The sequence below is a fragment of the Chiroxiphia lanceolata genome, chromosome 2, assembly GCF_009829145.1.
Source record: "Chiroxiphia lanceolata isolate bChiLan1 chromosome 2, bChiLan1.pri, whole genome shotgun sequence".
NCBI classification, from domain to species: Eukaryota; Metazoa; Chordata; class Aves; order Passeriformes; family Pipridae; genus Chiroxiphia; species Chiroxiphia lanceolata.
The window spans coordinates 103033556-103057104 of record NC_045638.1 but is presented as its reverse complement, the minus strand read 5'-3'; the positions used below and the strand labels follow the sequence as shown (position 1 = coordinate 103057104).

The 23549-nt window shown below is 42.2% G+C and overlaps 1 protein-coding gene across 7 annotated transcripts; it reads right to left on the bottom strand.

Moving 5' to 3' along the window:
* Positions 1–91: 91 nt before the first annotated feature.
* C2H3orf52 (chromosome 2 C3orf52 homolog) lies at positions 92–23148 on the bottom strand. 7 transcript variants are annotated; one of them, XR_004355490.1, is made up of 7 exons: positions 21482–21906; positions 18511–18634; positions 17000–17133; positions 16106–16176; positions 14516–14709; positions 13614–13674; positions 12441–13094 (listed from the first exon to the last, which is right to left on the bottom strand). XR_004355490.1 is itself a non-coding variant. In XM_032680422.1 (7 exons), coding segments are annotated over exons 2-7 (693 nt in total). In that variant the 5' UTR covers positions 21650–21698; positions 22949–23148; the 3' UTR covers positions 12442–13672. The 7 variants fall into 7 exon arrangements, 5 of the variants coding, with proteins under 5 accessions (XP_032536314.1, XP_032536316.1, XP_032536315.1 ...); XR_004355489.1 differs by having other exon boundaries at positions 12442–13094; positions 13580–13674; XM_032680422.1 differs by adding an exon at positions 22949–23148 and having other exon boundaries at positions 12442–13674; positions 21482–21698.
* Positions 23149–23549: the final 401 nt, after the last annotated feature.

Genomic DNA, 23549 nt, shown 5'->3' with positions numbered 1-23549 from the left:
GAAAAAAAGACAAAAAGGAGAGGAAGAAGAAAAAAAAGACTGCACTGGAAAGCTTCAGTAGGAAAGGCTGTGCTTTGTTGGGGTTTGAAGTGTTTGGTTTTTACCATTCAATGCGTCACACCATTTCTCAGAAGAGCGAGATGGCCAAGCATGTGGTTTCCTCTTGCCAAAAGCACCCTAAGTTACTATTTTTGGTCAAGGGAACCTAGAGGGAGTCCATGCTGCAGCCCCCTAATCACTTCATTAAGGTCATCAGCACCGGCACACATGCCAGTGTCCCAGGAAACCACATCACTCATCTATTCCACCCTTCTTCCTCTCCCACCCCCACTCATAAGGTTTTCATGCAGTGGAGGATTTGGGGTGGGGTTTTTTTTGTAGGTGAACAACATCTAGGTCCTGCATATGTTTTACAGTGTGAGAGCTGCTTTGGTCACTGAGTTTCATTCTGTAACACAGACAGTATAGAAAACAATCTAGCCAGAAAGGAAAGCACACCAAAATTGGCTACCCAAGGTGCAGAGATCCAGTGGAAGGATGGGAAACTGCCCACCAAAAATAAGGTAGGTCCAATACCATTTTATATTTAATTACTAAACAAGAGGATTAAGAGAGTGATTCCATTAAAATTGGAGCAAATAATACCTTCGGTGAATCAGACTTAAGAGACAATGTAAGGCACTGAGAGGAGCCTCTTGATTAAAGAAAGGTAATTTAGAAAGCAAATTAAGATGAACAATATAGTTCTTAGTATGTCAAAGAGTATTACCTCAGGGTGATTCTTAGGGAGGTGACTTCATCTGTAGGCTCCCAGAATGGAGAGCCTGCTGAAGGGAGGACGGTGTTTGTCCTGGTGAGGAACACAGGGAACAGAAAGTACTTGTCATCTGCTCCAACTTTCCAGGAAGGCAAATTACGTGTAGACGTTCACCTTGCCATCTCTTATCTGTTAGCACCACGTCTCATAAAGACAAGCTTTTATATACACAATAAAAAAATAGATTAAACTGTACAATGTATTTAAATGCTGTACATGAGACATGTAAGTGTGCTACAGTTATGGACAACAGTGGTTAGGAATAGATTGTCTCCTAAGGAGCTGTGAAGACAGAGGAGGATGCTCAGCAGGAGCCACCTAGGAGAGGTGGAAAATTCCCTTTCTTTTCCCTTGTTTTCTTGGTAGGTCAGAGAAAAGGTCCTGCAATCTCTGAGTATTGTATCCTGACTGCTTACTTGGTCTTGCGGTGCTCAGATGAGGCAGTCCATTGCCAAAATTAAATGTTCTGCTTGTTTCCAAAGAGAATCCACCCCTCATCTCCCTGCAGGTCTGTGTCCAGACATCTAAGTCATGACCACTTTACCTTGCCTTGAAGGAAAGGGCGAAAGTCCCGAAAGCATGAAGCCTTACTCTCAAAAGCACTTTGAGTCAAGGCAGGCAAAATCTGTATGAAGCTGACGGGTCCTCTCCTGTGGTAGCAAGGAGCAGAGATGAGCTCACACGCCTTCAGGGTCTCAGCTCCAGGCTCTTTGCTCCCAGGCTGGCAGAATACCCACCGCTTTAAGTGGCTGTGTCACACTTACAGGTGGGACTTCTGATCCTTTTGAAATCATTCCTGACTGCTTTTTGGGAGAAGGAATCAGAACTGTGAGCAAGGTTTGTGTAAGGCAGATTTTTCCTTCTAGCCTGACAAGGCCATGAACCCCATATCCCTCATGAGAGCAGAGGGGAGGAAGGGCCACTGCTGTCAAAGGCAGCATCAGCATGGTGCTGCGTCCCAGCCTGTGCTCATCCACAGTCTGTTTTCCTCACTGTCAAAAACTGTACCAAATCACTGCCAGGAGAAGTAACTCAGGGAGAGCATTGACCAGCTACCCTTGCAGGACAGAAAGTGCAGTTCATCTCACTGCAGCTCCTGCCAATGAGCTGTGTCAGCCTGGTGTGACTTTTGTGTACCATGTCACTCCTCTGTCATGAAGTCGCGTCTTTCGAAAAAATCGTAGACCTCGCGGAAGTTCAGAGGGATGGAGAAATAACAAGGGTGAGGTTTTTTTTTTTGTCTGTTTGTGGCTTTTTTTCAGTGAAATAGCCATTCCTATGCAGCGACTCATCCTTGCAAAGCTCTGGTGCTGCAGAGGTCCAGTCCAAGCTGCTGCTGCTCACTAGGCAGCATGAGATACAGAGACTGAGGGTTAACTGGGAAAGGCTCCTCTGCTCCACAGCACCGGGCAAGCTCAGAGTCAGCCTAAAGAGATAGCTCAGGTTACAATATAAAATTTGCATGTAACTTGTGGAAGTCAGCCCATCCACACCAAATTCCTAAGGAATGAGGCTCATGCAGGTACATCATCCAGCTGTCAGTATCTCTCCTGAGTAACCTTAACCAGACCTGGAAAAAAAATTAAAGTAAAGGGGCACCTGCAGGTGGTGCAGTATCTACAAGGCTTGGGAAGATTGGCAGTCGGGTGGAGGAAATAACCTCAAATTATCAATCCCGTGAGACTGGCAGGAAAAGTTCATCAGCTTCAGGTGAATTAGTCTGTATGTCAGTGCTGACCAGCCATGACCAGTGGGGTCCCAAGAAGGAGAGGCCAAAGCCAATTACAGGGGAGACAGGAATTAAAATGTACTGAAGTGATGTGGCATTGGGCCTTCTTTGCCAAGCAGCCAGACACAGAGCAAGAATGACACTTTTTCGCTTGGTTGGACGTGGGGGTTTTTTCAGGTTTGGCAGTTTTGTGTCAGAGGTGGTGGGTTTAAGGAGTCAAGTGGGAACTGGATATTTCTGGAGGAAGGTCCTGCTGTTTCTGGACCAGTAACCTCTTGCTGAGGGACACCAAGTTAGATGGAGACAACAGCTCCCCACTGAAGCCCTTGCTCCTTAAAGCTGATGCTGTCAGGTCCCAAAGCAATTCCGAGGAGCATCGTATTTCTGGAAGCAGGGGGGGCTGGTGGCTCATGAAGGTGGCTCAATGGGTCTCTGTGTGACCTTACCAGCAGTGTCCCACCACCTCTGCCCAAGAAATCCCCCTTCATGGACAGAAAGTGCACCCACTGCCTTGTTTCTTGGCTCTTTGGAAGTTGGATCGAAGTAAAGTTAGACTGAAGGCGATCTTAATTTCAGATGTACGAAGCAGACCTAACACAAACTTGAGCTCTTAATAGCAGGTGCTCAGTGCTGCAGCTGCTGGGAGAAAATGTTGCAGAGTTCAGACCCCACTATTTATCCATAGCCTCTGCTGCTTCCTCTAATTAATTTCTTGACTTTCTTTCCTTCTTCCTATACATCCCCAAGTCTGCCACTTCATCCCTTCTGTTTGAAGAGTTCACTCTTAAGCAGCACTTCTATATTTGGGTTGACCACTTCCCGAGCATGACAGCTCATGCAGCTGCTCTGCAAAGAGTAAAGTGAAACTATAGAAAGAAAGAAAAGGAATTCTACCTTTGTTTTCATTTTAATAGTTGAGTCACATTTCTCCTCTTTTGAGATTGCTGGTCAGAACTATTTCCCAGCAGTTTCACTGATAAGGCTATGCCTTTAATTGCCTCCAAAAAACCCCATCAAGAGCCAATCCCCAGAACCCCTCCAACCATAGGCTAGTTGGGCTCCCTTCCTCTAACTGCTGGGGACCTGCCTCAGGGAGTCACCATATCTGTAGCATGAATGCTGATGCTGAGAAATGCTTTCAATTCTCAGACCACACCACATATTTTCCCACAGGATTACATATGATTGACTAAATTAGAATTTATCTGAGAGCTGTGCAGCAGTTTACAGGTCTAATTTGCTAGAGGAACATATGCTATTTATCTTTTGACAGTCCTGGGGAAGAGCTACCCAAGCCCAACAGCCTTTCCACCTGAGCTAGAGACTAAAAAGTCAGAAGCCAACTCAATATAAACAAGAAAAAGTGGAATAAATAAAGATTAGAAAACAAAAATACTTAAACTCACGATGCTTGACAGTTACAATAGACTCCTAATGTGAATTACGTGTATTATAAATATACATACATATTTTATTTTAAATGTATCTCATAGGAATTCTAGGACTGAATTGCATGAAACAGTCCCCCTTGCATCTCCAACTAGGGTAGAGGAGTTTGTGCTCAGTGTAGGAAAGCCACTATACATAATTCAGAGAAAATCAAGTAGGCAACCTGGAAGGAGGTAGGATTATAGCTTTATTTTTATACACAGCTGTAATGAAAGCAATCTAAATTCTCCCACTAAACAGGAAGTTGGGAAGTTTACTAATAGTTTAAAAACTTTCTGCTAGTCTTATAAAAGCATCAGAGGCACATATAGAAAGAAATTATTTCAGGCAAGTTGCTGAACGTAGGTAGTATATAAAAGAAATTTGACCAAAGAGCACACATTTATCAAGGAAAGTATCAACAACAACAAAGGATCATGGCATCACCTATTTACCTCAGTCCTGGGAAAGAAAGAGAATATGCAAATAAGCAACTAGAGACCGACTCATAATGTACCTCCATCAGCAAGTTGGGCATAATTCCCAAGTTCATATGACTTGGCAGCTTCACACCCCTTAGTGCATTTTTATTATGTATATAAATCTAACATATAAATATTAACACTACACTGCAAAATGCTTGTACATTACAGGCATTGTACAAACACAACATTTTAAACCATAAGCAATAACACACACCCCAGCAAGCCTAGTTCTTATTACCAAGAAACATGGTAACAGCAATCTGAACATAATGTAAAGGCTCCAAATTTGTCAAATAATTTCAGTACCTAAACCCGGAAGCATAGTCTTCTGCTTGAAATAGCAAGGATTATTTCAGCTGCTGGAGACAGACGTGCCAGAAGCTGTCGTGTCTGCTAGCCTTGCACTCACCCGTGTGTTTGCAATTTGTGTTGCACAACTGCTGCTTTTTTCTTCCTTTTGCTTTTCACCAAGACACACTAAAGGTCAGATTGATGTAGATCATTTTTGGGAGCATGAGACCGGTTCTCCACTCTCTCTCCCCAGTATTTACTGCTCACTCACTCATCTAGAGGTACTTAATACAGACAAGCCCAGAAGGGCCGATTGCTTCTCAAATCCACAAACTTTGCAGAGGTACTGCCAGGCTCCCCACAGGGGGACACAGGCCATACTTCCCATGAATAGCTACGTGCTGTAGCACCTGCCAACAGCCACCAGCTTGTCCTTACCATCCCTCCATCCTCGGACTTGTGATTTGTGCCTCTACCCCCCCCGCAACGGCCCCTGCTCCTACAGCTTCCAGGGCAGAGCTGGATGCCTTGCCAGGGACTGCCTCCATGGGAGAACAGCAGCAGAGAAGCTAAATAAAGTGCCTCATGCAAAAAGCCGGAGAAGGGGTCTCCCTATGGGAACACAGGTGCCCATGGGTTGGCAGTGGGGATGAGGACTGTGAAGTGCCAGACCTACCTGCTCACCTTTATTTTCATGCCCTAGGTGGAAAATACCCATCCCGATCAGGAGAAAAAGATATTCCCACAAGCAAAGTAAGTAAAGAGGCTCCTTCAGCACTTCGGGGGTGATGTGGCATGGCATGCGTGAGGGCAAGGGGGAGCTCTCTGCCAGTATCCAGCATCACTGCAGAGGTAGTGGGCAGCAGCCATGACCAGGCATTTTGCATCCCAGCCGAGAGAAACCTCCTTGCAACCAGTGAGGAATACCTGCTCTCTTGATACCCCACTGTGCTGGATTATTTGGAGACTCTGGTCTATTTTGTTTCTGGAGAAGGCAGCATGAGGGGGCAGCTGTCCTCTCCAGCTACAAAACCATGCGTGCATCAGCCACCGCTTTGCAGCTGCCTCCTGCAGTGGTGAACCTGGCCTTCCTACATCCCAAACAGGATTGCAAGCACTCAAACCAGAGTGGGGGAGCCTCTGCTATGCCTCTGCTTCATCCCCTGCAAACGAGGTGGAGGGTGCTGAAGGAAGTGGGCTGCCAGCACAGCACAGCCTGCATTTGGTCACACACCAGCCCGCGTTCCCCATACACAAGCACAGTTTAGAACTTTCTCTAAACACGTCAGTATGACATCTTCTCCTAATAAAAGAGTTTCTGCATATTGAATATGCAAATAGGGAAGACTCACATGATAGCCAGGATCACATGTGTTCATGTGAATCAGGAGGTCTTGGTTTCGATTCAGACTGCTACATTTTTCCTCTGTGAGTAAAGACATTCATGTAGCAAAGACATAATACTTTTACCATTTGCACGAGCTGCAGTATTTGCTTAGCAAAAAACAGCTTCTTGTTAGTCATTTACATCAGCAATTTCATGGCAGTGTTAAGGCAGCACAATAATGTTTGAAAACACCTTAAATTCTCTACGATAGCAGCTTTAACACAATACCGAGAGACAGATGTCTCTCCTTCTGTCAGGTTGCAAAACAAGTATGCTTAAAAATCCCATTATCTTAGGCAAAAGTGAAAACTCAGCTCTAAAATTTTACAGGAGCAATCCATATTTCAATCAATCTCATAACAAGAATCAACTAGACCGATAAAAACAAGGCTGTGAGAAAGCACCATGCAAATGACAGCCCTCTGCCATTTAGATGCTTATGGGACAGAGAGACAAATTTCCAGAAAGGCTCAAGCCTGCCAGACCCGTGCACACAAACACCCAGTGCACAGTCAGGCACGTGGCACATCATGTAGTGTCTCTGCGCCCCAGCGCCCAGTCAGTGATCCCAGGCACAATTCAGGCTCCATTGGCATAAAGCTAAAGCAGAGTCAGAGAATGAGCAAGCAAGATCATCCATTTCTAAGCAGTACAACTGATTCCAGTTAATTAAACCCCCCAAAACAAAAGAACAAAAAGAAAAACCCAATAAGGCTGCAAATCTAGGTTTTCTTAAGGTCGTTGAGCACTACTGCATGACACAAGTGTGTGTTAAACTAGAGAGAAGATAAATCTTGAAAGTCATCAGATTTATTTAACCCTCAGAGATTCAACTCTTTCCCCAACTAATGCCACGTGAGCTCATGCTTTTGCACAGCCTGTGCTCAGTCTGTAGCTAAGTCCTGTGCTGCCAAAAATCCTTGTCTCATATCGCTGCACCAAAGTATGACAATCACGTGTTTTCTTCCTCTCTCCTCAGCACAGACCTACAGCTATCCATCAAGTATCATCAAGGTAAAGACTAAAAGCAATTTTTTTTTTTTGCTGCTGCTCTCTGAGGTAACTGAATCAAAACATTAATGTATCAGAAAGACGTGGTGTCCGTCATGTTCCCGTGGGAGAGAGAAAAGCCCATAATCAGAGTATTTGCTTGGGACACAGAAAAATATCAGTTTAAGCCTACGTACAAAATAAGCGTATGCACAAAAAACTGTAGCACTGATACTCAGCCCCAGTCTTGGGCAGCCAGTGGCCAAACAGGCTGCAGCACTCACCCATAATTTCCAAGGCTGAGTGTAATGCTGCCCGGCCCAAATCAGACAATTCAGGAGGCTGAACCTTGGGATCACGTCCTGAGTGACTGTCTCCAGCCACTGCACAAGTTACAGCTGTGGGGGTGCTTCTCTGTCCTCTACCCCCCTCCCTTCTCCCTTCAGCTTTCTGGTAGCCAGCGTAGCCTCCCTTGACTACTGACATGTTTCCACAAGAGGTTTCAGTTTCACCATGACATTTTCTAAAAATCATTTAACTGGACTATGGCCAACCAGGTTTAGTAATAAAAGAAATCTTCAGCTGCAAAACAATGGGAATTTTAATGCTTTGAGGCTTAAAGGTTAATCTTTACACTGTAAATGTAATTTAAATGTAAATTTGTTGATGCCTCAACAAATGGCTAAGTCTCTGTTGGAACAGAATAAGGTTTCCCTTTCCAATGTTCCACTGACTGTAGAAGGAAGAAAAGAAAAAAATAACCAAACAAAAATGCCCCTTCAGATCATGCATTTAGCTTCTTATGAACCGGAATGGAACAAATGGTTGCACTGCAGCACAGAAAAGACTGATAAACACTTTGCCCAGTCCTAATTGCCTCCCTACTTTAGGGTTAGATTTAGGAATTCTGGCAATGCAACCCACAGTAATTTAAGAGGTAACTCTATAAGCTGGTATGTTCCCTGCTTCTGTGCCCGAACTTATCATCCTGGAAGGCAGGGGTGGGGGAACAGCCACTTCTCAACTGCTGTACTCCTCAGTCTGGTGTGCTTGTTTGTCTGTGTTAATACTCTGGGCTCTGAGAAGCAGCAGCTGAGTACCTGTGGTTTGCTACCTCTGCTTTGTAAATAGTTCATTTTAGCAGAGGGTTAGTGAGGTTGCCTCGAGTACCTGAAGACCAACAATCACCAGGAGCCCTATGTACTGCAGAACAAAGCACTGCCATTTAGCACCCTAATTGGGTTATTTTAGGTTTTTTTTCAATAAAGATGACATCAGTAAAACAAAAGTTGGTGTCCAGCAGATAAGTGGGTGTTTAGCAGAAAATTTTGAAGAAGGTGGGCAAGATGACAGAAAATGGTGTGATTAAATGAGTTCATCATTCGTACATGTAAGTGTGGGACGGATTGTGGGGGAAAAAAGGGGGTGGAACTGTAATGGGGAACCCGCCAAGAAGCTGTCAAGTTCTGAGAGTTTTTGGTGTCCTGAGTAAAAGCTCCAGAGCATGGTTCAAAGACAGTCCCAGGAGCATTGTTAGTGCAGTAGGAGAGATGCCCCTTCTGAGGTTGCACTTGGCCTGTGAATAATGAAGGTCTTCACTCTTGCTCCTCCTACGCCATCGGCATGTGGGAGAAATCACTCCACCTCTGCACTTTGATCTCCCCACTGAGAAGAGAAGGTTGATGATAACAGCCTTTTAAAACATGAAGACTGGAAGGATTCTGGAAAATGTGGCTATGAGCAAGTCTTGGTTAGAGACCTGTATGTTTGACAGACAAGAGGTGCTCCAGACTTCACTCAGTGGACTGGGAGCCAGTAACTCACGAAAATTAAGAGCCTACCTAGTCTCATTTCATAGGCACATTAAGAGAAACACTGCTGTCCTCCCAGTTCTTTGCAATCATGACTAGGTGAGGAGAGAGCCATGCACTTGCAGATAGGTAGGAAATTCCTTTTCTTGGGCAAGTCTACCCTGATCGCTTTGGTCCTTAAAATCTCTGGAATTTCTAAATCTTGAAACTCAATAAAGCCCCAAATCAAAACTCAGGATTTATTTTTGGTGAAGTGTCCTCAAGGTCAGGAGATCTTTCACACAGAAATTCAAGCAGAATCTATACAGACAGTACGATTTACATAAACTTGGAAAATCCAAGACAAATTCTGCAGGAATTTTGTTCTAAGAATTCTTTCTCACTTCTAGTTTGAAAAATAAAATCTAACCTTTTGGAGTTTTTAACCCATAAAGCAGAGACCACTGCTACAGAGTGTGAAAGGTAGCTATAAATGTCATCATGAACCCAGTAACACTCACTTAAACACTACCACTACTGAGAACAATCGCTATAAAGCCTGTGCTTACTCACTGGCTTCATTAACCAGTGGGTTCAAATCAAGAACACCAGGGCAAACAAGTTTTTAACTTCTGGCTCCAAGTACTTAATCATTTCGCATTGTCCCTTTAGATTTAATGAGTCATCCTGCTAGCTATTTAGATGCACAATCACCCACGACCCATTAGCAAACACCTTCAAGAGGCAAAAGGAGGGACAAGTCTAAACGGAGTTGGGAAAGCATTTGCCCACACAGTCTTACCTCCTCTGCTAATGGTTCTTACAGAAATTACAGCAGACAGGAGTTAGACAATATTCTGAGTTGGGAGGGACTCTTCTTTCTCCTCCCTCTATTTTCACAGAGAGCTTTAGATGAGGACTGCCAGGGAAGGGATTAGCCATTGCTTCATCTCCAGTGAGGCCAGGGCCCCTTCCAGGACAGCACGTCTCCTTCACAGACAGACACAACACGCACACTTGGAGTCTTAGACCCTACAGTCTCTCTGCCAACTGGCTGTGACTCCTCTATCCCTCCCTTTATTCCTCTGTTTTCTTATGCACTTTACTCCGCAAATCACCCTGAACCCTCCCTTTAGTTCCTCCCCTAAACATCCCATCTTAAGTCCTGTGTAAATCCCAAGTGCTCTCCCTTCACGTACATCGATACAGTGTCCCATCTAATTCTCCCTCCACTCCCATCAGCTCCCATTCACTGGTTGGATGGATATCACCTTGGGCTCACCGGCATGATATTCGTTATGGAACAGCCCTGGGGGGAACTGGGGCAGGGCTGCTGGCTGCAGTTGTGCTGCTGTGCTCCCTCATGTGGTGATGAGCTTTTACCACGTAAGCCACTGCTGGCAGTGGTGGTACCTCAGGAGAAGAGTCAGTCCTTCGCCCTCCACCCACACCAGGTGTCCATGTGTTGTTGGGGGCTCCAGGTGTGCCACCACAGCCTGTGTAGTAGGGAAATGACTGTGGATTTACAAACCCTTCTTGGTACTGTGTATATTGGTCAATAGCACTGCATGAGTGTATAGGCTAAACTAGGCTTGTTCAGCTTCTTCAGGGTATAATCCTGTTGAGCTTCACTCTTTCTCTCTTTCCCATTTCCACCCTCAGGAACATGTTGCAACAAGAGATTCTATGAATTCCAGTGAACTGTGGTACTCAGCTCTCAGCCACAATGTAAAACATGAAGCCTCCGAGATTGATGGCAATAATCAGACAGAATACGCACTTGTCAAAGTGCCCAAGGCGAAGAAAACTATCACCAGCCCTGAAGAACATAGTGAATATGATGATGTCCTGGTAACTTAAAAGGCACTCTTTTACTTGAGTGTATGCAGCCATGATAACCATCTTACCTCTGCTGTCAGGTCTTCAAACAAACAACTCTCTCTCTCTCTCTCTCATAAATAACTCATTTCTCGAATTCCCCCCTTACCCTTTTAATGTAATACTCCTTGTCTAAGAGTGAAATCTTAATGAAGTTGGAATTAAATAAAAAAAACCCAATAAACTGCATGCAAATCAAATATTACACCCACTGAGAAGAGTATGAGTACTGATGCTGCCCAGGTGACAACTACCTCTCAGTAGCAGAAGCCCAGGTGTAGCTTCCATGACAAAACTCCTCCAGCTTACTCCTGCTGGAGTCTCAGGTTTGGCTTTCTGCAATGCTGGAATATAATCTCCCCACAGCCCATCACCCCTCTGCAAGCAGTATTTCTGGACATGCACAAAGGACTGAAACCGGTTAATCAACTGTTTACCAGAGCTCACAAAGTGATTATGTGCCTGTGTTCTTGCTTGAGCATGTTTTTTTGCTCCCTCCATTTTTGTAACAATACAATTTGGAAGAAAATGTTGTACAGTTTTCCCGAATTTAAGCCTTCCTTTGTCTGTGATGGCTGGCTGCAGCCCTGGCTTTGTGGTGTGGTGCCTTTGCCACTCCCACCTGCCATTTCGGTGCTGGGTGCAGTCCCACGGGTGAATGGTTGCACTTAGCATGGAAGGACACAGACTGCCTGCAGGTACCACTGCTGTGACAGGCAGCTGAGCCTGCCCAAAACTGGTACTGGCTGCTGGGGCTACACAGATGACTTCCTGCTATGGGGTTTTAAAGGGCTGGTTGTCTCAGTTGTCTCAGTTGTTAAAGTGTTACCCACATTCCTTCTATTAAAATTCACATTAAGCATCCACACAAAATATCTAACTTGATGAAATAATGTGTTTTCACACTGCTGTGTCCCTAATTAACTGAATCATAATTAATACAATCTGACTGGATGTAGACTGTAAAATTGGATATTTTCTGTTTAATATCACATCTTACCACAACTCCACCTCCTTCTTTCCTTGGGGTTAAGGTACTGGGGCAGAGGAGGATGACTGGGTAAAAAATGAATGCTTGTCTCCTTTTTTTCTCTCAACTCTTAATGTTCATATCACCATAAAGAAGTCTAATCATTACATTATTTTTCAGTTCTTAGACTTAAGATAAAGAAATGTTCAAGGATATGTTCAGGTGTCTTAGTAAGAGCAGTAAGTTTGAGCAGCATCTCAACAGCAACTTATTTCTTTGCTGCTGGTACTTTCATAGCCTGCTGCTTTTGGGACAAACCATACAGGCCATGAAGTTTATCCTTCCCCAGTGTAAGAATCAAAATGAATACCTCTTCTAGCTCTATGCTGCATAGAAAATTACAGGAAGAGAAATTATGGTTTTTACAACCAATGCTACATTTTACAACTCAAGATGGGATCAGAATTACCCACAAATAAAAGAGTTATGTGAACTACTAATTTGGTCCAGAATGTTTCCCAAGTTCAGCTAAAACTCACGCAACAACAACTATGGGTGTGAGTGTACAGCTCTGTCAGACAGAAGCTTCATACAGCTCTCAGCATTTAGAATTCCAGAGGTTATTTTCCAGTTCAAGCAGCTGAAAGAATGGAGCTTGAAAACAATCACTTTAAGACTAAAAATAATTTAATGCATAATAACATTGACAGATTACTCCTTAAATAAACTAGTAGTATTAGAAAACACAATTTACCATAAGGTATTTCTTAAAATACAAAATGTTTCTTAAAATAATGTGTCTGTCTATCCAACAGGCTATAAATAAATTACAAGAAGGTATACTTCACTAACATGGTAGTGAATACATTCCATTCTGCATAAAGTTAATGCTTCATTTTCAGGTCATAGCCAGGTACTGTTTATAACTCTCATGCCATGCTGATCTACACGGTCTGCTTCAGCATCTTCCTCTTGGCATTGATCCATCTCATCTGATCTTTTATCAACAAGAACAACTATTTGCTGCCTTATTAAGGCAAATATCTTGCATCTGTTCATTTTTATCCCCAGTGCTGGGACAGGGACTATAGCTAAGGGAGTAGACTAGTTTGTCTTCAGATTTACAAATGTGGGTGAAATATCTGTCTACTCACTAATAGCAGTAGTTAATTATTAAAGCACACAGCTAATTTTACCCTTGATAGATTCCTGTGACATTCAGATGTGTTAGTGAACAAGACATGTTTCTTCACGATGTTTCTTCCTTCTTTTCTATTTCACACAGAAGAAGAGAAAAATAGAGCAGATACCACCTTATCCAGGAAGACTCTAGGATGAATAAGGAGAGTTAAAGCTTTCTTGAGAATCTAGTGCAAAGGTCTTGCATGTAATTAAAGAATATATATATATAAAAGTTTTCAGGCTGTTTTACAAGAAAGGAGCAATGGGAAAACATGGCATATGAAGCTAGGAGAGAAAAAAGTAACAGTATGGGTGAAAGTGAGCATTAAGGGTGAAGCCGTGTAGATAATTTTGGATAAACCAAGAGAAGAAGAAAGCCACGTGCAAGACCACTTTTAAAGCTTGCACAGAACATTCAGATTTAAACATACAAGACAAAGCAGAGCTTTCAAAGTCAACAGAGCATGCATCAGAGAAGATATATGATTTTCACAAGGGCAAAATGGATTATTGAGGTATCAGGACAATTAAGAAGGAGGTAGTGGTGGTGTAGGAATGCAACACTGTTATAAATATGCCACATATTACATTTACAATATTGCATCACAGGCAGTATCTAGAAGTGTTTCTACCTAATGAATAGCTCCCTGCCCTGGGATTACTAACAGATAGGAGATCTCATCTCTTCCAGGTGGTGATGAAGACGAGGAACTTTTCCATCATTTCTCTGAAAGTTAAAACAGTACAATATTAAAATTAAAATGAAACTTTAATGTGAGTTAATCACGATATACACTGCATGCTGAAGTGTTGGCCTAGGATTACTCTGAAAGCACATAAGTTTGGCTTAGCAAACTGAGGGTGAGGGAAGAAGCTCCATGCCTTGTTTTCATTATAACTGCAAAGCTCATGGGACTTTTATACTGGCATTTCTATCAAGACAAATATAAATTTGTTGGAATCGCTGGCTAGTCACTGGTAGTCATTGGAATCACTGCTTAGAAAACCTAGGAGAATGAATATTTGGTGATTTTAAAAGGTATCTCTGTGCATAATAAATTTAAAAAAAACCCCAAACTTCCAAAGAGACAAAAATTAGGAGTCTTTTTCACCCTTGACTGTGAAAAAGAAAATTGAGAAATCGAATCCCAAATTACTTATCCTGTTTTACTTGGATTAAAATTTGGTTTGTAAGTATTCAGAAATGAATATACAATAAGGATAAATATTTTTCATTTTTTGTCTCCCCACTATGGTACACACACATATGAGGAGAATTTCTTTGTATAGAAAAAATGTAAGAATAGATTTAAGGAGTTTGGTTGGAGTCCATAGCTGACCAGTCTCATCACTATTCCCTTTCTCATCAGAGCACCTGACATTGAATCCTCAGTAATAAGTTATGCATAGCAGGACTTTCTCAAAACTATTTTACACTGTTCTTAATGTTGTTGTGCAAAATATATTTCCTAACAAATATCAACACTTTTCTAGAATTATTTCCCTTCTTTACCATAAATGCTTCTGCTCTTTGTAAAGAAACAGTTTCTATAATGTACAGCACTTACATGTAAGAGAAGTTCGGTCAAGCTTTAACTTGTCACATTCAGATGTCTCAGGATTAAAAGTATCATCTTCATCATAAATATTTTGACGTAAAATGTTCCTTATAAAATCTGGGTTCATAATGTTTTCCATAAATCCTTCTGTTGTTGGTGGTACAGAAAACACTAGTTGATAAATTACAGTGGAGCTTTCATTACTGAAAAACAAAGTCAGGTATGAATGCCTTCAAGCTCCCCCTGGATGTTTTATTTTTTTGAGAAGACTGTCTTTACATATCAATGTTGACATGGATTTTTTTTTTTTTTTAGAATGTTTTCTAAAGAAAAGCATTATAAAAGAAAACTGTCATCAAAGCTTCCAGTTTTGTCCTCCGATCTCCTCCCTTCTCAGAACAGCTCTTGAAACTGGGTATGTACTTGAAGCCAACCAGGGACATGTTTTCAAATGCACAAAGGGCAGTTGGACATGTGTCCTAATGGGGTGTGGTTTTCAGCACCCCTGCTTCACAAGTACACACTGATAAGAGGTGTTGCAATATCATGTACATAGCTTAGCTAGGAACCTGCAGAAAGGTCTGCTCTCCTGCCAGCAGTACCTGGGAACACCCAGCTGTGCTCCTAACTCAGCTCTGGAGTGGATTACACAAACCAGTGAACGGGAGACCACCTCTGGAGATTTCGTTCTACATCCACCGTCTACAATTCAACAGTTACATTTTGTGCTCACAGAACTTAAACATTACAAAAAGTAGTTGAATGTGAGAAAATAAAAGAAAACAAAGAGAGAGGCAGCAAGAGAGAGACACACAAAGAGGCAGAGAGGGAGAGATCAGCTGATCAATATATTAGCAGAACTAGACCTTTGTACTTGGTCTAAATCATAATTTTTAGGCTTAGAGGAAATAAGGCTTAGAAGCTACAGTTCACCATGGAACAGCATTGGCATGCCCAAGGCTGGCAGTGCAAGGGAGCATATTCCCTCAAGTGAGCAAAGTGACCTCAGGACTGCTCCTTGCCACATCCCAGGGTAGCTCTATCTCCGCCCTTGCTCTCTCAAGGACCTTGGGACTTGGTGAATCTACTTTCCTTGATTTTCTCCCATCTTTCTAATTTCTTTTGTAATCGAGCTTTTCAGAACTCCTTGGGAAAGCTCTCTGACTGTCTTCCCTTGCCTCTCTGCTATTTCTCCATGACAGGAGGCATGTATATATTCCTGTTGCCTTTACCTCTTTTGGAAACAAAACAGTTCTCTCCTCCCCCTGAACCCTGTTTTATTTATTTAAGACTATTTAAGCCAATTAAATTTTAAGTGTCTCCACCAATTAATTTTCCCTTTAATAAATATCATTGAATATGTTTATTAAGGGCTACAATTGGAACCAAAAATAACAGAGATGAATACTTTACAGCAACAAAATGCTACTGTCATATACTATTAGCAGCATTTTACGTTTACACCAGATAATCCTTTGACCAGTTTTGCCTACCTATAAACCTAACTTTCCCCCAAACAACCTATATATATACATGCTTATGTGTTTATTTCATCCAAAGCCTGTAATTTTCAGATAATTTTGGTGACAAATTGCTTACCTGAAAGAAATCACTTGAGCTGACCTAAAGTAACGTCCTAAAGCTGGAGATGAACTGTAGACCTCTGTTAGCTGGGATAGAAAAAAAAAAGAAAAAAAGCAAAACATATTTCTTCTATTCAATCTCTCTTTTCTGCACAAAAGAAAGCACAGCAATTCATTCCTAGAAGGTATCTTATGGGCATAAACACAGGTACTGAAGGTCAATTTTCAGCAAATATCTGCCCTGGAAGAGGTACACAGTCCTTTTAAATTTGACAGAAAAATTAATTGCACATTTGAGTGATTGCTATATAACCTTAACACAATAGAGGCACTCAAGGTGATGTAAAAGTGTGTGCTCACATTGCCATGTGCAATTCACATCGTTAGGTTTGTGATTTAATTAGTGCCAAAAAGCTCTTCTAACTTTTACTTGGTAGAGGGAAGGGTTTCTCTACTGACACTCCCTTTCCATGATGTCTAAATGAGCACTGTCATGCCTGCTGAGCTTATTTCAGCTGTAACTCAGAACCATGATGGCTTGATGGAAATTGCAGCTATAAACCCAGGCTGTCATTGTGTACTCATGAAAGAATGCAGCAGCACACAGGATTTTTAGCGCCTATTGGCTTTAGATGACTTCCACAAGCCCCTCCTAAATTATTCAATGATTCTGTGAAAAAGGTAAAGACTGTGTCCTAACCATTAGTCAAATTTGGTGGAAAAAAAATCAGATGCTCTTTTTGTGCTTAAAAGCAGACAACGCTTTTTTTCTAGATCTGGACTTGAAGAAGTACAACTCAATTTTTTTGTGGACTTGCTGCACGGAGAAACAGAAACTTCTTGAAAGGAAAAACACTGAAACTATGTTGTAAGCAGAATCAACTTTGCCAAGAACCACATCAAGACATACCCTCTTAGTAATGTCCTCAGAGAAAAAGTGTGGGAGACCACACATTAACTCCAATGTTCCCGAAAAATTGTGAAAATTTCCACTGTTTAGTAGTGCATCAGGATCCCAATAGTCATCCTCATCCGTGTAAACATCTAATAATAAAAGGAGACAGAAAGAGAAGGAAAAAGTTCCAGTTAGCTAAGTATTGAAAAAAACCATCTTGGCTTGCTCCTTGTAGCTTTCTCACAAATTTCCTAGGTAAGGACTGGGTGAGAGTGACAGAAAGAAAGTGCAGGCGTTAGACACCAGGTCAGTTATTATTGGGTCAGAACCACCTTGTGGGAGTGTGTGTGTGTGTGGAGGGGGTGGCTTGAACCTCACGGAGGTGGGGTGGTGTCGTGTCCCTCATGGAAGGCCCCTGGAGCTCACAGGGGAAAGCTCTGGAGGAACTGTCAGTCACAAACAGCCCAGGAAAACTATAACACCCCAGAGCTCCTGCAGCCCCTCGCCCAACTCAGATTGGTAGGGACAGTGAGAACACTGCCCCTCCCCCTGACCTGGAACCCCCAGAGTGGCTGGTGGGTCCGAGACCCCGCCTGGGGGGTTGTCCATGAGGATCAGAGCAGATAACACCAAGGGCATGTGTTTGCCTCGTGTTGCAGCCCTGCCATTGGACTTGTGAGAGCTGGTCTTCTACAAGGCTGCAGTGGTAGCTATATGATCTGTCTCCTTCTCTCTTCTTGATCCCTCTACTTCTCTTTCTCTGCTCCTTTCTTGATGCTTAGGGTGGTTTGGAGCTGGAGTGATTGTATTTTGATATAAGCGTTGTTGGTTTACTGGATTTTGACTTAAGTGTTGTGGATTAATAATATATGCTGAGTCAGTATTGTGGTGGAACATTTTTGTCTAGCTTGTGTGGTGTCCTTTTGAACTTTGGCCAAGTTCCCTTATTTGCTCCCCTAAATAAATAAAGAAATTCCTTGGGAACAAGCCTGTGGCTTATTCTCTTGATTCCATCTCGAGATATTAATGAACCCCTACATCTATATATTAAAGCAAAATTCCTAGCCAATCCTGTGAGCCAGTAGCTCCCTGGGCTTGGAGTCTTACAGCAAGTCACCTGAAGAGAAGTGACAGCACGTGGAGGTCAAACACCCACCCCCATTAGGAAAAGTCAGCTGCTCTGGGAGCCTGACTGACAATGACACCACTTGAGGGGACCTAAGTGATCCATGGCACTTGTTGCAACATGACAAACATAATTTCCATCCTCATCCCCACATCTCACAACATTTTCTCACTTAGCTACAAACCGGAATTGCCACCTGATCAGGATACAAGTTGCTTGCTGCATGCTGAGATGAAGCCATTCACATCCACTACTCAACACACCAGCCTCTGCACTCAGTATCCCAGTCCCTTCAGCAGTTTAATGAAGGAGTTTAAAGGATGCTACTCTTGCATTTGTGTTATATTAGACTGTATATATTGTACATTTGTATTACTGTAACCAAGAGTGAGATACTTACTAGAATAAAGAATTAGGCTGATGAGAATGATGAGGAAAATTACTAGAAATATTGCAGTTATAACCATCCATAGTTTACACTTCCAGAAAACTACATTCCTGCAGGACTTCCAATGATCTGTCTCCTAGGTATAAAAGGGAAGGACATATGGATTAATGAAATAAGACAAGAAAAAAATATTGAAGCGGGTCTCTACTGTCACATTTAGAAACAAAAACCCCGCATAGATAGGAAAGCCATATTGGTAAGCAAATGCCCTACACCAGGGGTTCCCACCCTTGACTGCTGCTGCAGGTGGGAATGTGGACCTGCAGAAGGCAAAGGACTTTCACAGGCAGGCGATTACTTGAAAGAAAAAAGTTTAATTCCCATTTGTGCAGAATTTCCAACTGAGTTGCCCTTAAAGTCAAAGTACTACAAAGGTGCATTCTTGGCTCCCTCTTTATTTTTAACTACATGAATTTGAGTTGCATGTTCCACAAGCTGTCCTTTTAATGTTTGTCATCTCTCCCAACCAAAAGGGTGTTTATAGAGGTATTTCCAAAATCATTCACCTTTGCAATGTTGATGATGTCAATCTGCATAGCTACTGGGTGCCAGCACCAGAGCTATTCAATAGATGCTATTGCATTAAATCCACCATAAAATAACTGAGACCTTTATCTCCCTTTTTCTGCAGAAGATGGGAAACTTGAAGGTTATTGAATATATTTATCAGAGTTTAATGGGAATCTCACCTGTTCTAGGAGAGCACAAGTAAACTGTCTCCAAAGCGATTGTGCACATGTACATTCATATGGGAAAGGACAGTACTTGCCTGATGCTTAATTTTTAATACTATTTAAGACCATAGAAAAAATTAATCTTTTAATTAGTTAACTTAGTGGTATGAATACTATAAAACAAACAAACAAAACCCCAAAACCAACCAAACAATTAAAACCTCACTTAGGTGACATAGCAAAACAAAAAACTTCAACTGCTTTGTTCCACAACCAGAAGACTGAAGGAAGGGCTTGAATTCATAAGTAGACCATGCTGCCTTTTTAATCCTTCTCTTTCCCCCTCTCCATCCATCATAAACCCAGTAGTAAACTCCACATCCTTTTTGACATTAGTACCAAATAAGGAAAAGGTTGTCTGGGCCACACATGTGCAGATTGGTGGGAGGCACTAATCCAGGCTACCATCCTTTACTTTTTTAACTTTCTAAGAATCCAGCATAACAGAAAGGCTTTCACTGAATTTTACTGAATACACTAGCTGGCTAAAAGTTTTTGTGAGGGTGGCAAGGGGACAGGGAGAGAAAACAAACACTTACAGAAAGATCTTACAAGAGTCATTTCTCCAGGAGCAGGGGCAGAAAAAGGGAAACACTCTCTGCAGACATCTCTGCACACAGAACTTTGCTTTGGTGGAGAACAAAGAGCAGAAACTGAATATGGTTTGACTTACAGCATACTTTCAGGTCTTATTACATTTATATATAAATTTTTTAATTTAATTTTTAAATGTGTTAGAAGACTGAAGCTTCAATTTAACACTTAACACTAGCATATCATTTTGTATTTAAGAAATTTTTAAAAGCCAGTAACTACTGCCTAGAGTGCAACTTTGAAATCAGACATAGTAATATTGGATGAGACAGACAACTGTCAAGTCCAAGTTTTGATTGAGCCGCCACATATTTAGATTACCACAAAATGTAATCCTTAATCACACATAGCATAGTGCCTTGATCTCAAGAAAATCTTCAGCTCCACAACTAGTCCAAGAGCCTCTGGACATTGCCCATAGGCATCACAAGACTGCTGGGGGGAAGCAACAGCAGCAGAGAAAAATATCTCCCTGATGGGCAGGGCAGCTCTGATTAACCTGCCACCGAAGCAGAAAGCAAAGCATGATAATTTTCCAGCAGTCGCTACAGGAAAGGAAGCCAATTGCCAGCATCAGCAGAAACAGAGTTTGAATGAAAACTCAGTTCTGGGAAGGGGAAAGAAACTTGAGGGTAAAGTTTCACAATATAGCCAAGCAGATCTAGCTCACCCCTGGCTCTCTTCCACCCTCTCCCGTTCCTCTTTGCACCGCCCTCAAATTTGTCTCACCCTGCAGCAAGCTGATTCAGCTTACCAGACCAGAGGAGAAGTAGCTGACCCCTGATATAGTAGAATAAATGGGGGTTTTGCCCAGCCAGTGGAATGGATCAGTACACAGAGATGATCAGTGGGGCTTGCACAAGGAAGCAGTTGCAGTTACTCCACCAGGAGCAGAAAGGGAGGGGTGGTGTGACTAATACAGACAGCTCTCGGGGGGCTCAGCCATGCCTAGAGAAAAGTGGGGAACATCTTTGCTCTGTCACAAATATTCCTTGAGTGAGCAATGTAAATCATTGTACAACAGTCACCTGTGAACATATATTATACCTCTGCCAGCATTAGTCTGCTCCATAGCTTTCAGCTAAGTACTGGAAGCTACCTTCCTCAGGACTCATGTTGGTCTTGACTGAGGCTTTGAAGTATTCTATTAATACAAATTTATAATGGTTAGTAACTCTGAATTACTCAAAGATAAAAAGAAAGAGAATCCAGCATGCTCTGTTGGAGGACATTCTTGTTTTGGCAGCACTGTTTTCTGGTTAATTTGTACTGAAGGGAAGCCTGGGTTTAAAATTGATTTCAACTTTTCTCCTTTCTGATTTTGAGCCCAATCCCACTGACAGCACATGAAAATAGAAAGTAAAACTCAGAGTATCAATTGCAACTTTAGTTCCCAAGTTAAAGCTTAAAATGCCACTCCAGTATTAGAACACCTCATTGATAAGAAGAAAAAAAGTACGTTTTCAGCTCCTTTCCCTCTCTCTCAAACGATTAATTGAACCACCCCAGCAAGATGTTTCTGCAAAGTGTCATTTCTCTTGCTATGTAGTGTTTTCCCCAACAGCAAAGATCTAATGAACAAGTAAAATTCCTACCTTTCTCGTTGGAGCATTTAGAGGCTTGTCATGATCAGCCTCACTTTCCTCCACGTTATCTTCTCGTAATTCAATAGTCTCATGCTCCTGAGCAGAGCTTTGCCTTTTTGTTTCTTCTGTCTCTGTGCGAGGACCTCTGACTCTAAAGCAAGTACGGAGGCAATTCATTTCCTTCTAGTTTCAGGTCAGTAATAGCTCTGATACGAGGCTGGAGACACTAACAGGGAGAGTTGGGATAGTTTTCGCAGAAGTGATCTCAAAACACTGATTAATAAGGGGAATTCCTTGGAAGAACAAATGACGTCGGCTGCACTAGCTACAGAGAAACAGGAGGTGGAGGAAGTATCAATTTGCCCAGCCGTGAGAACTACAGCTCTCTGCTGTGCAATACTAGGTTTTCCAGTTTGCCTGCCTTCCTGTACCAGCCCTTGACAAGCAAGTGACTAAACCTTCAGCAACGTTATCATTTGCTGAGGCAATTTTGAAAGGAACCAGAATGCTTTCCCTGCTGCTGTTAGCCAAAGCAATAAATTACTATTAATGTTTTCCATGCAGCTAAACAGATGTGGTTCTGAGCAGCGCAAACTGAGTAAAGGATCATATAGATTGTGGTCTGCTTAGGCTGTGACTCTAGCAATGCTTGTAATTTTAGTCTCCCTGTATAGACAATAAAGAAATGAGTGCTACTGATCTTTGTGCTCTGAATTGTCCTTTCTCTATACTCCCTAAAATCACATCTGGTATTAAAGAACCATTTCTGTCTATTAACATACTATCCAACCTAAACCTGAGAAGCTGCTTTCAGGTAAAATAAAAAAAACGCAAAAACACAAAGTACAGATCTGAGGAGAAGAGGAAGATGACCTTCAATTTCAACCTATGCTCTACAGGGTATGTTTTTATGAAGCAGTCATGGTGATCTGGTTTGCATTAACTTCACACGTGAACACTCTTGTGCACTTAAAGTCACTCACCACTGCTTACTGCAGCCAGGGCTGATTCCTCCCCCAACCTCCCCACTATCTGTCATCCTACCTCCTCTTATTTCTCCTGTTCTGACTCCACCCTCATGTTTCTCCTTCCTCCCCACAGAGCATCTCTCTCCCCTCTGGATCTAAAAGGCTGGACAGATAGCTGTTTACTGCATTCTTGCTTACTCTTTTGTTCCAGCACAGGGAGGATCATGCATTAAGAGCAAAACAAAGCCTCTCTCAGCAACTCCCTTCTCTGCTGCCTGGGTATCCACTCAGAGCACTGCTACTTCTTTTTCCTACCAAAAGCCTGGGATGCTCTCTCTCCCCATCCTGTCACTTTGATTTTTTTCTTTGTGCAACTCATCTGGCTACTGATGCCCAGGGTTCAGATTCCTGATGTGTCACAGCCACCCAGGCAAAGGCACTCCACAAAATTGAGCACATCTTATGTTTATTCAGCAAATAAAAAGAAATACAAATTGTATAACTCCACCTTTGGTTCTGAGAATCCTGAGGACTGAGGATGAAGCTGAGTAGTCATCAAGATTATAACATATGTCTGGATCCACAAGATTTTACCTGGGACATCTTCACTAGAAAAGCCTTTATCAGCTGTTTCTCAGTACTCTGGCTGGAGACCAGCTTCATTTATTTAATTTCCACACACAGTAAAAGACATTACCTTCCTACAGAATTGTCTGAAACCAAAAAGGTTTTTCTAAGTCAAATGAGTTAATGATTATGGATCTCACCATGCACAGGGCAAAGTCCTTATTTTCTTTATATCTGTGAAGGAGCTCCTTAAAGTGTTGAGTTTCTTTCATCTGGGGGAATCTAACTTCCACACTTGGTGCCCTTCTTGCATGTGAAGTACCAGCCCTTCTGACATGTGTTGCTGAGAAACTCTTAAATAAAATGAGAAGTCGAGAACTGACCTGAACTTTCTGGGCTAAGCTTTTATCTAAAACAGAACAGCAGGAAAACTGTTTTCTCCCCTAGCCAAGACATCTCTGGTTTCTTCAATATAAGGAGAAGAAACTTGTGCCTTTAAATGTGCACTTTAGAAATAGGGTTATGCTAGGCTTAGCTTTACA